Source organism: Malus sylvestris, chromosome 11 (genome assembly GCF_916048215.2).
Source record: "Malus sylvestris chromosome 11, drMalSylv7.2, whole genome shotgun sequence".
Classification (NCBI taxonomy): Eukaryota; Viridiplantae; Streptophyta; class Magnoliopsida; order Rosales; family Rosaceae; genus Malus; species Malus sylvestris.
The window spans coordinates 38845227-38864188 of record NC_062270.1 but is presented as its reverse complement, the minus strand read 5'-3'; the positions used below and the strand labels follow the sequence as shown (position 1 = coordinate 38864188).

The following is an 18962-nucleotide window of genomic DNA, read 5'->3' as shown; positions in this document are numbered from 1 at the left end:
TTGTATAATCGTAAAGATTGTATTTTATTAAGGTCTAGAGCTTGAAGGCCTCTAATTCTATTTATAGCTACGCAGTTGGGGAAGAGCAGCCTCAATCATATTGATCATATCAATGGCTACAATTCATGGTTGGTGGCCTTTTGCTAAGATTTACAATGCATTACACGATTGTTGTGGTGATATCAGCCTATCTGGTGACACATTCCTCGTTTTACGAGAAGACGAGAGATTCTTGGATCTGATTGTCCACGTGGCAAACATGCTTCGGTGAAGGTCGAGTGAGAGTCCTCGGATAGTTATGGATTGGTGAGAAACGATCGCCCGAGCCCTGGGGAAGTACCCTAAGTTGGGCTTTGGAGTTAATGGGCCGTTATCGCACAACTTTGCGTAAAATAAAAATAAACTAACCCCAAAGCAAGTCTTATTTTTATTTATGGCCCAAACATTGTCACTCTTAATAAATTACAGAAGCTTTATGTAATCCCACGTAAGAGGAGTTTTGAAGAATGCAAATCTCACATTGGAAACTTAACATATATATGAATAGTTTCACTTTTAATACTATCAAGATCCTCAGTAAATCACACATATTAGTATATTATATATACAGAGATGATATATGTGATTTGAAATAAACTACTGATTCAACTCTAAAATTTTAACACAAACAAGCTAGGAAGCTGAAATTCCCATGTGAAGACAAACAATCTCCATATTAGAGATACGTGTGAAACTATTATTACGAGTGATGTTAACCATTTATAAGAATCCAACAATGCATGGCTAAATGGGGCAGGCAGTTATATAATGTACCAATATGCCAGTTTCTTTCATGGATAGTAATAGTACTTTCAACTGACAATAAAATGAAAGTGATTCTTCACCAAAAAATATGAAAGCGATCACAAGATAGCTTGGCCCCAAGAGTTTTCTATCCTAGCTTTTTATATGACCTTTCATATATCATGGTGTGAGAGGATATATTAAGGGTGATGCTATCACACGCCCATTTTAACTTTTCACACGCACCTTGTTAATTTCTATCATTTAATCTTCTTCAATTCATTCGATCTGACGGCCAGAAATTAAGAGCATTGTGTGAGAGATAAAAAGAGGTGTGTAAATAACACCACCCTATATTTATGTACCCTATATGATCAAGGGTCTCTATCTAATCTATCAATAAAGTTCTTGAATTAAGCACATGATGCATTAGACACAATCTTGCATGTGGCTAAGTTGACAATTTCATTTCCTTTCCCATACTAACCACTTCAATCGTACACTCGTTGTACAATGACATAGGGAAGCCCCAGCTCCATGAGCGGACAATGTCTTCCTCGATCTCTTAAAAATATGAGAAATGCCATGGGGATTTTCTAAAAAATGTTACTATTTATAGACTTTCTAACACTTCACAGTTTAACGTCAATTCACGTGCTAATATTATAAAACATTATGTAAAAAATATGAAATGACAAGAAAGTTCATAAAAAATATTTTTGAGGAAATCCCCTTAACATTTATATTACGGTTTATCCAATTACGACAGCTAAAAACCACTTTACTTCATACTCCTAATATTCTGAAAGGAACCTCTAGATTAACTTAACCTTGTTAATCATTGTTTTTATTGGCTGTCAATATATTCTATATTTATATATCAGCCATCTTAGCCGTCAGTCGCGATAAATTGGTAAAGAAAATTGTACTGCCAACACTGCATGCGCAATTAAAACAAAATGCATGTTATTATGGAAGTGGGTTGGGCAAGGAATGTTGAGCGGTTAAAAATTAACACGTGCAAAAAATAGTATAGCGAATGTGAGAATGTTTTATTGGATGTGTGGGTACACGAGAAAAGATAAGAATAAGAACGAATGTAATTGAGGTAAAGTAGGAGTGACCGCAATTGAATATAAGATGAGAAAAAATCAATTAAAGTGGTTTGGACACGTGAACTGAAGACCTACAGATGTTCCGATTAGAAAATGTGATTATGAGACTCTAGGCAAAAGCTGTAGTTGAAGATCTACGAAGACTTAAAAAGAGACTTTTAAGAAATGATGTGAAGTGCTTGGAACCAACAACGGAAGAGATGATGCAAAACTGAACTCATTAGCATTCTAAGATTCAATCAACCCTACGTAAGGCTTGGTTGTTATTGTTGTTAAAGTGGCAATCCTCCTCCTCTGCTGCTTGTGCGTGATGGAATATCATATGAATTGAGAAGAAGAAAAGCGATCACACATGGATGATGAAGTCACTCCATGTTACCTTGTGGATCCTACACCACAACATGCAACATATAGTTACCCTTGAGCATGACACAAATTTTGGACCACTTGGTTATTATTTAATGTACAACTTGCAACGTACTTACAACCTCTGCATGAAACAAATTTTCACAATACTTGGTTTTCACAAGTTCACGTGACTTTTCTCTCTACCGTCATGTGATGAGAGATACACATAATAATTACAAGACATACATACCACAATATGCAATATACTTACTTTGTCGCGTGACGTGCACTTTGGGGGCTCACATAACTCCTCTCTCTATTTCTCACATTGTCGCGTGGTGAGAAAGAAAGTCATCTTACATGATGAGATAATTACAAAAACATTGCAAGTGGCCATTTACCATAGTAGTGGAAAGGAGTTGAGTCATTACATGACGGTATGAGTTTGAACCTTGTTGGTGGGTAATCTAACATCTAATCTAACAAAATCTACGTTTGACAAAAAAACCGACAAAAACGTTATACAAACTCATTTTATGCAAGTTCTTTTCTCAAATAACGAACATTATGATTGCAACCTCAAGGTGTTAATTGTACTACTGAACTCAAACAGTGCTTGCAGTGAAGCATATTCTGGAAGAGTAGCTTGGGAAGGATACGGGAAAGATAAAATATTTCGGGTACTTATTGAACTTCCAACTTTCAAAAATGGTCCAAAATGATAGGCATAAAAAGTGATAGGGCCATTTGATTGGATAACAGTATAATTGGGATGGGACCAGGACCACTATAATGCTTTAGAATTGTGGTAGTTGGTGAAACTACGTCACTTTGTTCACGTTTGGACCGTTTGGTTGTTAGTCTGGCTATGCAAATAAATTTAATTCTTGTATGCAAAATTAAACCTACCTTAAAATTATTGTTTATTATAATGAACGTTCATTGCCTCTTAAACATGTTATAATTAATTTACGTGTTATATAATTGATTTACGTATTATATGATTGTTAATTAGCACGTGCTGAAAATAATAGGTTAATTAATTTAGACAAAGATATGAAAGATAGAAATGTCGGACAACGATAATAACAACATTAGCATAATTTGAAATTCGAAGCTATGGAACTTCAAATTTCAATGACTAAAAATTCTAAAAAAAAATAGTGAAAATATAATCATAGTGATTTTTTAGGGACAGAAACAGAGGAAAAGGGCTTAAGTGGCAACCCAAAAGGACTCCGGCCAATTCATGACCATCTTCTTGTTTCCACGCCCACCTTCTTTACATCTGCTTGGCCTTGGGAGCTTCTTTTCCATCCCCTTTTCACCCCCAACATTTCCACTATTCCCCTCCATATCCTCATTTTCAACAACTTGTTCATTCTTCCCCTCCACCTCCTCTGTTTCAACACTTACAGTATCCCCCTGCATCTCCTCTGTTTCAACATTTTCAACGTTCCCATCAATCTCCTCAGCTTCAACTTCACCACCATTTTCTTCGTTTTTCGCCTTGATTTGAAACTCGTCATCTTCTTCAACTTCTTCAAGCCCAACTTCTTCAATAACGTCACAGTTTGGGGATGAAATGTCCTTCAGCAATGTAAGCCTGAGCCTCCCATCACCACGTTCCGCCTGGAAATTGGCGGTGGGAGGGGAGACAACAGTGACGGCTTTCAAAATCAGCCGGCCGCCTTCCCGGTGAGGCATCACTTGGACACCATTGGAGCCACTGATAGATGTCAAAGGAGGAGGGAAATTTGTAGTAGTTGCACTACCACTTTTCAATCTCTTTGGTGTAGCTTGAACATTGTTGTCACTCAATATTTTTGGACTCTCACTTGTTGTAATAGTAGTAGTAGAACATATAGGGTTAGGGTTAACCTCCCCACTACTTCCTAGTGAGAGCAAAGGACTTTCAATCTTGTGTAACAAAAGAGAGAGCTTGTCGCCACCATTTTCGCTACCCGTCTCGTTACCTAAGCTTTCAGTGCACATTTCCAAGCTTCTTGGACTGAGCACTGAAGCAGAGCGCTTAACGAGCGGGTGGACATAGACTTTCTCCGCTTCGCTTTTGCTTTTGGCGGTTTGAGTTTGGTTGGCCACAGACTGGAGGAAGCTCCAGCCAGCTACTTCAACTTCCTTGTTGTCCTTCTTGTTAATCAAGTTCAAGTTATCGATTTTTTCGAGGTGGGATGTTTTCTCTGGAGATTCGGGGAGGAAATTTGACCCCGGTGGATTCAGTTTGAGGCAAACAAGAGGCTCGAGGCATGATTTCAGCACTTGATGACAGACAGTGCTTGATGTTGAAGACATGTTGGTATGCAAAATAAGAATGTGAAAAAAAAAGCCAGAGGCGTTTGAAAAAACAGAGTAGGAGCAGAGAGCTTGAATTTGGATGAAAAAAGGTGAGGAATTTGAAGGTGTCAGAGAAAATTTGCAGGGAAATCCGGCAAAGACTTGGATTTAAAGAAAACCCAAGTTATGGTATGAGCGAAATTGCAGATTGTTTGAGAAAAAATGGAAGGGGAGGGCTTGAATTTATAGTAAAGAGATGGTGGCGTTTTTTGTAAATATGTTAACTTTCCAAGACTGGAGTGTGGACTGTAGTGAAGAAGAGCTTTTGTGCCTACTAGAATAATACATTTATGATTTACTCTTTTCTCGCTGTGGGAAATTTTTCAGTATGTTGGAAATAAACTTCTTAAGACTATGGAGTGTGGACTGTAGTAAAGGTGAACTTTTGTGCCCACTACAATAATGCATTCATGATTTACTCTCTCACACCGTTAGATGAGAAATTTTTCAGTGTATCGAAAATACAGGTCAATACACCAAAGATCATGATACAAGTGGTTATAAATTTTTTTTCCAGTATCGAACCACTTTTATTATAACACTTAATGTACCGGGCCATATTTCCGGCACACTAAAACATCTCTCCTACCACATATATAAAATATAAAAAATAAAATGATTTTGGACGGTGGTAAAGGCATTTGGGGGTTTCAGGGCAAACCAAATCATTAGGGCATGTTTGGTTGAGTCTCTAAAAAACTCTTGCTTAATATGGTCTTCCAGTATTAAAAGGTTGAAGAAATATAATAGTTTTGACTTTCATTTATATGATTTTAATAAGAGCCGGTTGTTGTTGTTGTTGTTTTTAAATGGCGAGTTCGTAACCAATTTATTTCCCCATGTGCAAATAATATCGTTATATCAAGAAAAAAGAATGTCTACAAAATATCAGTTAAATTAGATATCTTCCACTTATTCTATGGCCTCAACGGTTTTAGTAACAATTAAGACCATCTTGATGAACCATTCACTTATTTAGTACATATGAATGTTTAAACAAACTTCTAATTCAATTGTGTTTTTTTTTTTTTTTTTGTGGAGATGATTTTTAAATTGCGCTTAAGAAAATAAACAATTAAGTGGACAAGGAAACCAGAGATAACTATAATTAAGTAGACATCTATACTGAGGTAATAATTTTTAGGAATGACTTGGGTGTTATTCTTGGCCGCTAAGACAACCCTTTTTTGTTGTTTAACTATAAATAATTGTGGGGTTGAATCAATTTTTGTGATTAAAACGAGCAATTGCCTCATTTGATAGGGAACATATAAGGCTTTCTCAGCCATTTGCATTTACTGCCAAATGAAAACCAAACAAAGAGACCAGATAGGAATTTGATATTTTTATCTACGCAATCTATTGCATGTGTTCGGGTGAGAAACTACGTTTGTAGTGTGTGTTTTACTATCACTTATATTATAATACGTGTATTAATATCTTATGTAATTATACTCTAGTATCACATAGTAAGGTTTTGCAAAATTAGAAGCACAAATGCGAGAGAATTTTTCAATGTGCATAGAGCACGGGGCAGTACACCACATCTTATATATAATTAGAAGAACACTTGAAAACAAAAACTTTCCTCCTATTAAATAATGACATATGATGTATCACCCGTATTCTGTGCACATTGAAAATTTTCTCCACAAATGCAAGATTCATTTTCAACTAACTGATTGCTTCAACTTCCATACAAAAAGTTTGCAGTCAGCATAAAACATATAAAATGACCGACCATTTGAGATTCTGAGAAGAACCCATTGGTGGACACTTAATTAAATTAATTTTAATTAAATTTAAACCTGACTTTGCTTTCTTCTAAGGCAAGAGTATACGCCTAATCATGAAGCTTATTGTGCACTCAAAATTCCAAAATTGTAGCTATTTTACTCTTTGGAGCAAAAGAAAGCAACTTGATCTGCGCTTCATCCCCCCTATTTTGCTAAAATCTTCTTTGGTTAGGTAAATTCCAAACATGTACGGACATGTTTGTGTGCCTTAAACAACAAAAAATTTTGTTTCGGTTTTATTGATACTAACACTTGGTATTTTGATTTTAGGATTACACGTGATCCTTTGTTAACTCACATAGCCACACATGTTCATACTAATTGTTAGGCAAAATTAACACCAATGACACTTCTCGAACATTTGAAATTGAGTCGAAAACCTAATAACCTACTAGGCTTTTAACCTAGTTATCTGAATAGAGGAAGTCTCATGTTCGACTGATCTTAATGATGCAATGATGATACTTCTTTTGTTATGAGATCGATATTGTGCTATAGCTAGCTGTATTGTGATGCATGTGCACAACTTGTTGTGGACTAGTTACTTGTTGTAAAAATATCTGTAAAAATATCATATTGTTTGTCAAAAGAAAAACAAAACAAAAAAACCCTGGTTGAAAGGAAATATTGTGGTTCATGCACCAAATCTTGCATTAACACATCCCTGCAGGCAACCCCAGAGCAAGTTTGCTTAATTAAAGCAAATTACCGAGCCAACATGCATTGCTATTTAACGGAAGAAGAAAAGACCCCCGAACCATTTTTAGTAATGAAATTTACAGCTAAATAAAGGGTTTTATTTCAATTAAAGTTGATCTAGCCCACTTGTACCCAGCTGACGTGAAGTGGAGTATGGCTTGGCTCTCAACTCGTCGTTGATTTTCTCATTCTCGTTTTCTCATTTTGTACTTATTTTTTTATCACTTGATCCTCATTTGATTATTGAAGTGAAACGCTAAAAAAAAATTGAAAAGAGTGTGCATGGGAAGAACATGAAAGCGTGAAAGATCACTATTCATCCTTAAAACCCTAATCTGCTTTATATCGTGTTGCCTGAATCATGCATTAATTTCAAGAATCAATGCCTCTGTAATTCAAGGAACTGCGACTAGTTTCGAAATCAAAGAAAAATCGTACTGCAATGCTATAAATTACTATATTTTTCCATCAGAAAAAGACTAGGGCACTGAGCAGCCAGATGAAGGCTTTGCCTAAACTGGTTCCGACAACAAAAATCCCAGATCGTCCCATGCTTTCCTAATATTAGATAAGTATAATTCCTTCCTTATCTGTGATCGTACTCAATAAAATCCAAATTATTTATAAAAAATAAAATAAAATAAAATAAAAAGGATCAGAATTTACTGTAATTTGTGGAATTGGAAATCAGAAGTTATGTAAACCTGACAATTTGCATGTGAAGTTCATATTGTTTTTATTGCCAGTTCTCAGGGCCTATAATTGTGTGGGAAGATCCAATAGTTATAGATGTGCATTATTGTAGCTTTAAGTCTAAAAATTACACATTTTTATGAATAATATTTAGCTACTCAAAGGATGAGTAGGAGTTCCTACTCAAAATTGTTCGTTGTCGATTTATAGAACTTCATGTTTAGAAGTAGAACTGTTCATATTATAAATTACTCTATAGAGATCACCTCTGCAAAAAATCAATCAAATATAAAGTTGTTTAGTCATTGAACTGTATAAAAGCAAATGAACGGAATTGATAAAATCATTACGAACCTTCTATATATGTATTTACTACAATAGATTACCTAAACGACCTTAGTTTTAATAATTCATTTTTGTAGATATGTTCTTTACAGAGTGATTCATAAGATGAATGATTCTGATCATTAGCACGAAACTTTGTTATTCGAACACGGAGAATCTTGAGTAGGCAAAGCATTATTCCATTTGCATGCTTTTTTTTTTTTTTTTTTTTACTATTTAGGTCATGTTACACCATCTTTTGAGAACATACAGCTAGCTAGCTCATAATTTAACAGACAAGTACACTGCATGCATGCTTTGATGCTCGAAAATGCTCATCTTCGAATCTTAGCTAACATGAATAATTTGATTTTGCACGCGGTTTATCCGTATATCGCCTTAATTAGGAGAAGATGATCAGTGATTATTTTTAGTTCCCCTCCCTATATATAGTTCATGGAATCAAATAGGAAAGCAAGATATAGAGACCCAGGCATTCTAAAAGTGAACTTGCTCCTTACACAATAACGCTATTAACCAAATTAAAACATAGAATTATGTGTCTAACTACGAACACAATTTAAGAGTTGGGCCAATTGATATGGATAGTGTGCTCGCCTCTTAGCACCCGAGTTTCAAACACCCTCTCCATAAATTAGGGTGTCTAGAAAACTATCATACTATTTTTTAGTATTTCCTTTGGAACAGAAATATAGTGTATTCCTTACAGTGTGGACCAAAAGCATCTTACTCAACTTTGGTAATTTTAACCAATACTTATAATAATGGAATCCATTATTGAAACAAAAGAGAGATTAGTAAAGAAAGATGCGGAAAAAATAAAAAAACCTGTGATCAGATTAATATATTGACAAAGGCCAAGTTGGATATTTGGCCACGTGGGATAGGATAATCGGAAAATAGCTCTCATAGTTAAAAAAAAAAATTAGGATTAAGACTTTATGGTGAAGTCGGTTAGGAATCATGCCCAAAAATAAAAGTTTTGTTAACTTTCAATTAATATCATGCATGTGAGCCTCGCATGTGAGCCTCACGTGTGAGGTTAACTTTGTCATTTACATATCGTCCTTGTGTCGTGAAAAGAGTTATTTCCTGATTCTTTCTTGTAACTTTTGATTAACTATGAGCAAAGAACAGTTTCATCAAACCATTGTCCCCTCCTCTTCGTTCTCTTCCGATTCGAAATTCACAACCCTAATTATTTTAAAGAAATTTGAACCTTAATAGTGGTTTAAGATTCACCGTGCAATGTGGTTGGCTAGCATTAGGCTGACAAGAATATTTTGCTCTTGTACATGTTCGAGCCCTAGCCATAGATTTTGCTTTTAAAAATCTTTTACGTATCTCTGCTTTGTTTTACAATGGCCAACCAGAAGAAAAGAGACCTTTGAAATTTTGGAACCAATAAAATGGGTCTCTTTGTTTCACCTTGTCTCCCCTCTGGTTAAAATCCTTAAAGTTTGGTCTAATAATAATTTAAAGATGTTAAGTAGAACCCTTCATAAATTCTCTGCCACTTTATTTTTTTGTATAATGTTTTATAATGTTGAGACGAAAATTGACGTAAACGGTTAGATGATAGAGAATTCATAAAAAGTCTCACTTTTAAGAGAGTTTCCTTAGCATTTCTCAATAATTTATCTCACCTTTTCTACCTTCTTCCACGAAAAATATGCAAAAACAAAAATCAGTTTTAAAATTTATTAAAAATAAAAGCTAAAAGAGCACGAAATAGACAATAAAAGAGCTTTTAACAAATGTTATATATGACTTGTAGGTTTAGTGCAACCAAATTTTATCTTCAATTAAAAATTTCATAACCAATTCTATTTGTGCATATTCTTTTTCTTTTGTAATCCTTATATTTTATAAATTGGTCTTCTCAACTTTATGATCGTTACCAAGAAAGATGATGGAATCGAATTAATGGTTTCTACAAATATGTTAACAAAGCGCACTCCTTCACACTATTGACCATGTTAGTGACAACTTTTTCTTCCATTAATGTAAACCATGCGTGTATAGATCCATGCAAGAGGGCGCAACGAAAATGTTGCTCTTTTGTGACCGGAAGGCTCCAAATTCGAGTTGTAGAAACAGTCTCTTTACAAAGCAAATAAAACTGCGTATGTTAGACGTTCTACTCGCGCAAAACGGACAGCTTTGTTGGTTTGGAACCGCCCTTTTTGTACATAATTTTCACTTAGGCAAAAAATAAACATAGGGTACTTGAATCCTGCAACATGTCCTCAAGATAAATGGCTGCCTACTAATTATTGCACTAAATTTGCAGACATAAGCTATAAAAACTAGTGGCATTTGATCCCACAACCAAACAACTTTATGGACGGTATGTAGACAACTAGATATCATCATTAGGCTTCAAACTTAACTTTCCAAATGTTTAATTGTAGTCCGTCGATCATAATTGTTATTTATAAGGGAGTTTATTAGTATTGCAGTCGTGTATCATGACAACTGAGAATGTTAGTGAAAATAATAATCGGGTGTGAAACGCCACTTTCTCCCTTTTGCTCATGTGGTTGAGGATGTGTAGTCGGTGGCAGGACATAACATTGCAGATGATTTTACGGTTTAACCATATTGGCAAGCTAATGGTGATGCACACCGCCTTGCTCGATTTGCTTTACATATAGGTGTAGCTTGCACTTGTTTTCTATACATATGAATTGTGGAACTTAAAAGAAAGTAAGGAGTATTTGGAGTTAACGGAAGACTTGATGCAAAACTGAGCACAATAGCTTTCTAGGATTCACATTTAGTGGAATAACTCTTGGTTGTTGTACTTTTTTTTCTTGGTTAAGTTGAAAGCCTCGACAAAATTTAATAACGCTGTATTATGCACTTTATCCTCTTGTACAATAACTGTTATCAATGAATATCGTACTATTATCGGGGCACACTTAATGGCATGGATCAGTACTTAGAATTTTAATCAAGAGTTGAGTAATATTAACCACCAATTAAAGAGGAAATGTTCACTCACCTCCATTGTAAATTTACTGTAAAACGTGAGAGCACAGGGTTTTCAGTTCTTCCTTTAGCTCACTATTTACCCCATGTAACCGGAGCTTGAAATTTGCTAAGCATGTCAAACAAATTTCTTGGGCGAATCTTGGGTGCAACAGAAAATATTACTTCTCTGTGACAAAAAAGGGATGGGTTAGAGGCGTGAAAATAGCCTCTTTGTAAAGTAAGGATAATGATGCATGTGATAAACGTTTCCCTAACACTCGCAAAGTAAGGAACCTTGTTGGCTTGAAGTCGGCTTTATGTCAATCAAAATTCACATCCTTTCACTTCAAACTTTCATGTAATATTTCTTATTGATAACTAACAATATATTACACTTAAATACCCCAAATAAGGGGATGAAATTTTAACACAAGAAAAAAGATCAAACGTAAACCGTACAACGATCTTACAACAAGAAGCCCTAACTGCCTAGGACGGCTAAACCCCACCGGAGATCACGATACGTGAAGATTTTGGATTTCAATTCGAAGTGTTTGAAGTTGTTTATCAACATTGGATATTTCATCTTGAAGCTCTAGGAGTTTGTCTAGTCTCTGCTGCGCCGTATCTTGGTAAGGCTGGCTAACGTTCTTCACGAAGATTTCCATATTTCCAATAGCTTCGGAAAGATCATTCTGCATGGCCTCTTCAACTTCACGTGCCAAGGCGTCTGCAGTCCTTTTCACCTTCTCTATCATCTCTTGCCGACGAGCTGGAAATTTTGAGATTGCTAATAACCTATATATCAAAGAAGAAGCAAATAATACACATGAATTATACGTCGCAGAGGAAAGGAGTTCTGCCATGTTTGAGCAAAAGTTTGGCATACAAGCTTCAAGAATTGAAAGATATCTGCAAGTAAATGAAGGCAGACACGAATAGTCAAATTCCAGAATACACGTTACCCGCCAGCTGAGGCAAGACCAAGAGCAAGAAGATCTTCTAATGTGTTTGGCAGCACAGACGTCAGAAGTGAAGCAGATAAACCAGCCGCTCCAAGTCCACCAAAAGTTGCCAGAGACTGCAGTTGAAGCAAACAATGTCCAAAACAGATTGACTTAATCATAACTAGTTCTTCAGCAAGAACATCAACTTGTAGTTCATATTCTATACTGAGCTTACCACTTCACGTATTTCTTGCTCAAACAATTTGGAAGCAGCACTGGTACTGAAGCCCTCTATCACTTTCAAGCTGAGTTCGTTTACTTTCTTCACCGAATTCTCCGAATGCACCCCACTGTATGGATAGACAAATGAAGGCCAACGTTTTTCAAACATTTCTGCATACATCCTTCCTTCACGAGCACTGTCTGATTGCAACCATGTCACATATTCTCCAAGTTGTTTCTTTATGACAAGATATTGAAATTAAACCAAAAAAAAAAAGAACAATTAAAACCCATAAAACCGATAGATAATGGAAGAAAAAACAATTAGAGAATATAATTCATTTAATTCCTATGCTGAACAGGAGATGAAATTCTGTCTTATGAACTCATACAGGCATAATCCTTGCATAATTCAAATTAGACTGCAGGGCTTGACAAAGCAATAGGGGAAAAAGCTACAAACTTACTTGCGCATCTGAAAATGCAGGACCCATTATGTCATTTTGAACCCTCAAGGTGGTAGCAATCGTGGAGGATTTTTCCCCTTTGAAAACATAGTTAGCAACAAGATCAAGATTTGATAATTGCAGAGTAGCTTCTATGAGTTCAACAACACGTGATTTTGTAATATCAATCTGCAATTTCATGTACATGCACAATGCGTTAACTCATGTTTGAAAATATACAACCAATTTGCCACTGAATCAAATTGTGCAAAACATACCACAGATAAAATTCTTCTTCTCCAAGCTATGCTTTCATTTTGCATCTTAACTGCATAGTTCTTAACACTGCCAACTATATCATTTATTGAGGCCAAGTCCTGCTTGGCATATCGGCAGTCCTGTGTCACAAGAGTTTCACAAGCAGAAAGTAGCTTTTCTGCAATCGCTACCGGTGTTTCCAGTTTAATTTTCATTCTTTCCATTCCTGTGCTTGTTGACCCGTCTAAGAAACTATACAAGAAATTCTCAAGTTCAGAGAAATTACTACTTTTCCACTGAGCATCAGATGTCGATAGTTCTGCACAATCTTTCCCAAACATAGAAGCTGAAAGTTTTGCTTCAAGAGCAGAGCGTGCAGACACAGGAAATAAAGTCACATGTTCAGTATTCAAAAGTTTTTGTGTATTCTTCTCGATGAATGACATAGCTTCCTCAAGCTGCAGAAATAATGAAATTAGATAAAGCAACATGAAGACAATTGAGAAGCTCAAACGGATAGAAGCATCATATTAACAGGTTTTTTTCTGCAATAGGATTACTAAAGGTAATATCAACATTCAATACGCATTAAATGCTTGAACCTCATGGGCATTGCGGTAGATATCAGATTTATTCAAGACAAACACAACTTTCTTCTTCCATTGCTGAGTATAACGAAGAAATGCAACCTGGAGAAAACACCAGTGACAAAATTGAATTCAGCTTTAGTGAAAATAATGAATAGGTAAAACTATTGCACTAGTCTAAAATATATAATTAACCAAAGTCAGAATCAGTTAAAAGACTTTAAGACCCGCATCAATGTCATTCTAGCCATATAGCTCAGCTATTTGCAGCTTTGGACTATTATCTACTAACGGAGAATCCTTCCATAAACCTTGTCATCAATCATATTGGAATAGAGGGGAAAGATATTTCCTAGATGTATATTTTAACTAGCATCCTGTTATTCCGGATAAATTAATTTTTTTTTTTTATATAAGAAAGAAGCCTGGAAAAAAGAATGAGATGCAACCATACAAGCCTGTGAAATCTTTGTTTGTCAATTTGTAGTCTATAGATGCATTGAGCAGCATGTCATGCAATTTGACGAGCAAACAAATCATACCTCACTTTCAGTTAACGGGCGATCAGCAGAGATGACAAAAAGAAGCAAATCGGCACGGGGCACAAATTCCTCAGTAAGGCGTTGTTGCCTTTGGAGAATCACATTAGTTCCAGGTGTATCAACAACGTTCATCTGCATCCAATTTAAAATAAAATAAGCACGTACTACAAAATGTATTTTTAATCATAAAGTAGCATTAATCTAATCCTGGGAAGATGATAGACTAGCTGTGCAGTAGATTTTGTTCTGCCTGCAACACACAACTTTTTATCATGTGCATCCATCCATCATGATACGTATGATATTCAATTAAACAAAGGCAGACTAACCATATAAAAAACCTATTAATAAGGGATTGTACTATTTGAACTGAATATAAGAGTTCGAAATCTACTCACTTCTTTAAGAATCGGAGCAGGAAGGTAGCACATATATTGACCATCTGGATGCCTTTCACAACGCTGTTCCTCACCAGCATCCATCTCAGTATACCGTAAGAAAGTAATCTCATTAGTTGTAGGAACAACCCCGTCTTTAAGATATTTATTCCCGAGAAGGGCATTAATAACGGTTGACTTGCCAGAGTTAAATTCACCCTGTTGACAAAAAGAGAGAAAGTGTCATAGGAGAACCACCATAAACATTCTGACAGAGTTCATGAATAAAGCCAACTGTAGAAAATGACACGATACTCCCCTCATGATTCTTCTAGCTCAAACATGACAAATAACTAAATTAAGGTGATGATTATTTTCAATGAGTAGAACAGTCATGTACCTTCTAAAACAGTCAGTTTGGAAGCATTAATCCACAAAGACCCAACAAGAACTAGTGCCTTTTGGCAAATTGAAGGCAAGATGACCACTCATGTGACCAAACATATTGTCCTAGGCATATACAATAGCAGAAGAGACGTAGTGTAATTAATTCCTAAAGGTTAGCTAAGGGTATATAGATGATAGAACCAAACTGTTTGTCGGGTCTATATTTGAAACCAATAATGGCTTACAAATTTACATATCACTGAACTTTTTTATTAGCAATTCTCACAAACTACTGCATAACTGTTATCAAAGGCCACCTCAATTCTAAATTCTATATTCTATAAAGAAAAGAAGGATTTACATGAAATATAGAGCTAATACCAATGTATATTCCTGGAACCACAATTTGTTGAAGTTCAGCACACAATTACCACTATAACCAGCAAAAATGGCTCATCAATTTGAGAAACTGCATCAACGAGAAGTGAAACCTCCTCCATCTGTCATTCAAAATCAATATTCCACTTTTAATCATAACGTATACGAATAAAAATGAATGAAATTATGATTATCTCAATATTAACTTTAACTACCAAATTCTTTAATTAAATGATCACCAGTGGAGCAGCTTTCTGGATGACATTTATTGCTTTAAGCAACACTGATCTTTCTGCTTCTATGAACTTTTTTTCTCTATCCTCCAATTTAAGAAAACCAGCAACACTTGTACTGTCGATGGGACCATCATGGGCATCCAAATATGTGAGCTCACTTAAGCTTTCAACTTCATCCTGTGTTTCACTATTTGGCATGTACATGATGTCAAACAATTTGCTCAAAGCCTCATCATCAAGCAGCCGGAAAACTTTCAAAGAAGTAACTAATCCACTAGCGCCAGATTTCAATAATGCTGGCCCCTCCTTATATAAGGCGTTATAAGAAGTGAACGTGACAAATATTGGTATCTTTACAGTTTTAAACAGACTGTTGAGTGCCAGAAGAATATTTTCCTGTCCGGCAATATCGTATATAAGAAAGTCAGCTCCTTCAGAGTTGGATGCATTTATGGCACCATCTATATCTTGCACGTATCTTGCCACCAAAGGAAGGACAACCAAATCAGATTTAGAAGCCATTATTGTGCTTCTTGCTACAATGGTAGGAAGACCTATGTAAGAAGAAACAAACCCATCATTCACCTCCGTTACCAAAAAACACATCACTGACCAAGTCCACGGATTTTCGATACCAAATGTACCGAAATTCAGTAACGAAATGAGATTTAAACAGATTATTCTTGTTTTGATATCAATCCACTTAGGCTGTATAATTCATTAAGATTAAAACTTGCTAAACTTGAATAAAATACAATGAGTCAACATCAATCATCTTCTAATATCAGAGACGACACAAGCAAAGAAGTTTTATATCATGTGTCTGTATCTATATATACACACACACATGTATCAGAATACTGATTACCCAAGTAGTAACATGACCTGAAAATGAAGACTGACCTTGATCGGACAGCAGAACTCCACTGGCATTAGCTGCGGCGGCGATATCGACCCTCTCGGAGATCAACAAGTAGGCGCGGTCTCTAATCACAGACTTCAGCTTACAGGCGGCCTCATAGAGCCTGCCGCCGCTTGAATCACGACCATTAAGCACCAGAACCCCGACCCACTTCGACACCGCCTTGTCTACCAAATCCAAAGCATCCTCGCGGGCAAGGACTTCGTCGGGGTCCAATTGGAGCACGACATTGGGGACCCTGACCTCCGGGCGCTTGAACCCACCTGGGAACTGGGTTCTCGGCGGCTGAGCTTCCGGGGGTTGGGGGTTTTGGCTGGTGAATCGATGAGAGTTCTGGGAGATCGATGAAATGAGAAATTGGGTTCGTCGGGGAGGATGGGCTTTGGTGCGGGAGAGGTGGGGTTGGAGAGATGGGGTGGCGGTTGGGGTATATAGGAGGGGTTGGGTTGTGGATGTGTGGAGGGAAACGAGGGGTACCATGGGAAGAACTTGGAGTTAACTTCAGACAGAGAGAAACAGAGCAAGGAGGAAGGAGGAAGGAGGAAGGAGGAAGGAGGAAGAAGGAAGAAGACGATGGGCTTATCTTCGTATCGTTTTAAGTGGTTCTGAATTGCAGCTAGAAAATTAAAAACAATGTGATTCATGTGGTATGGACATGGTAGGTGATGGACCACTTCATAAGTAACAGTACGTGTGGATATATATATATATATATCTCTATCTCAACATAATTAAATGTATTAACAATGTGTACGTTCTTCTCTGTTCTCTCGTACTAGGAAATGATCTTTGCAATGCTCTAACATTCATGTTGACGATGGATCAAACTCTGTCACAATATTTTGAACTCAACTCACCTACCGTTTTGATTGGCGAACAATCCAACCCTTGAAACGTGCAACTCTAGATGGTGAACAGCTAACATTGAGGTGCAAAAAAGAATGTAAGCAAGCGCACTCTCAGTGCATAATAAAATAGTTGGAGTCCTAATAATAGCATCCTTCTGTCACGATATTTTGAACTCAACTCACCTACCGTTTTAATTGGCGAACAATCCAACCCAATGTGCAACTCTTGATGGTGAATAGCTAACATTGAGGTGCATAAAAGAATGTAAGCAAGCGCACTCTCAGTGCATAATAAAATAGTTGGAGTGCTAATAAATATATATATGTATGTATGTATGTATATATATGCATGTATCATATTGTGATGTACATGTGGGAATGTAAATACAATGAGTGGGGGAGGGGAGGGGGGGCGTTGGGGCTGTGGCTGGCAATAGGAAATGGTTTTTTGGGAGTACATTGGAGTTTCGAACAATAACCTCTATATTGATTCCTAACGTTGATGAATCACATGATGGTGGTCAAGGGAAAACTGAAATACTTTTGTGAGTCTTTTCGACCCCTAGAATGGTGGACTGTCATGGTGAAGCCACCAGCTAGTCCCTTTTAAGGAATAAAAAAAACTATAACCTCTATATATATATGGGGTTGGCATGAACGTCGATTGTATGATGGATGTTGTCGCTCTTCTTCAAATTAGGTTTTAAAAGATAATTATGCTAATTTTTAATCGAGAAATCTCCAAATTATAATCTTGAAACTATAAATTTGGCTTGACTATATTTATACTCTTCGGATTTGGGGTGATTTTAAAATTTGGCCACGAATTTTTAATTTTTTTATATTGCACTCTAAGGTTGAAGTTGTATAAGTTTGTGTGTTTGGTCGGATGAATTGTTTGATTATTTATTAAATTGAGGACGTGGTGAGCTTGAGACTCTTATATGACTAACGCGTACGACCACATTAGAAAAGAACTCGTGAGTTTAATGGATGATAAGACGTTCAAATAGACAAAAGATATTAAATGATACGGTTTTTGAAGATTTAGGTTTTTAAAAAAAAAATTAAAAAAAATTTTTTTGCCACGTGGCAGCCACATAAGCACAAATGTGGCAGCCACGTAAGCACAAATGTGGCAGCCACGTCAGCATTTAACAGACTAATGGATGGAAAATCTAACGGAGGTGTTATTTTGAAATAAAATAGTACATGAGGTATGAAAGTGAAATGTTTTAAAGATGTTGTATGAGGTTGTAATAAACCTCAAACCTGAGGGGCTACTATGTAATTTACCCCTATGTTTTTGTTTAGTTATGTCATTTAAACTAATTTGTTTAATCTAAACTATAAAAATAAAAGAACAAATAAAATAAAAAGAAGAAGAATGCTTGCAAAAGGAGTAAACGAGTGTGCAAAACTTATTTATGAAGAAAAATATACTCCCGAAAATACTATTAAACTAACTAGCACTATATTTGTAACTAATAGTCTCATCATATATCGTCTCAGTATGACAAACGTTATGGCCTTTGTTCCGTCATTATATCGATAAAAAATAATTTCATATACTTTTACTAGGGATATGCTATTTGCACCAAATGTCATCCTTTGAGCTTGATCTTTATTGTCCAAGTTCCCTATTGGGCATAACTCAAGTTAATACCACTATTATCTAAATAATCAGATATCAAATCATGAC

At 36.1% G+C, this 18962-nt stretch overlaps 2 protein-coding genes across 2 annotated transcripts; both read right to left on the bottom strand.

Annotated features, from left to right (window-relative positions):
- Positions 1 to 3268: 3268 nt before the first annotated feature.
- Positions 3269 to 4771, bottom strand: LOC126591003 (protein FANTASTIC FOUR 1). The gene has a single exon (XM_050256530.1). It carries the CDS (start codon positions 4557 to 4559, stop codon positions 3462 to 3464), a length of 1098 nt encoding a protein of 365 aa, XP_050112487.1. The 5' UTR covers positions 4560 to 4771; the 3' UTR covers positions 3269 to 3461.
- Positions 4772 to 11449: 6678 nt separating this feature from the next.
- LOC126590992 (probable transmembrane GTPase FZO-like, chloroplastic) lies at positions 11450 to 17079 on the bottom strand. Its single transcript, XM_050256521.1, has 11 exons — positions 16394 to 17079; positions 15494 to 16044; positions 15308 to 15376; positions 14511 to 14708; positions 14113 to 14244; positions 13586 to 13672; positions 13004 to 13441; positions 12747 to 12914; positions 12293 to 12517; positions 12076 to 12191; positions 11450 to 11908 (listed from the first exon to the last, which is right to left on the bottom strand). Exons 1-11 carry the CDS (start codon positions 16890 to 16892, stop codon positions 11626 to 11628), a joined length of 2766 nt encoding a protein of 921 aa, XP_050112478.1. The 5' UTR covers positions 16893 to 17079; the 3' UTR covers positions 11450 to 11625.
- Between the last annotated feature and the right edge of the window lie 1883 nt (positions 17080 to 18962).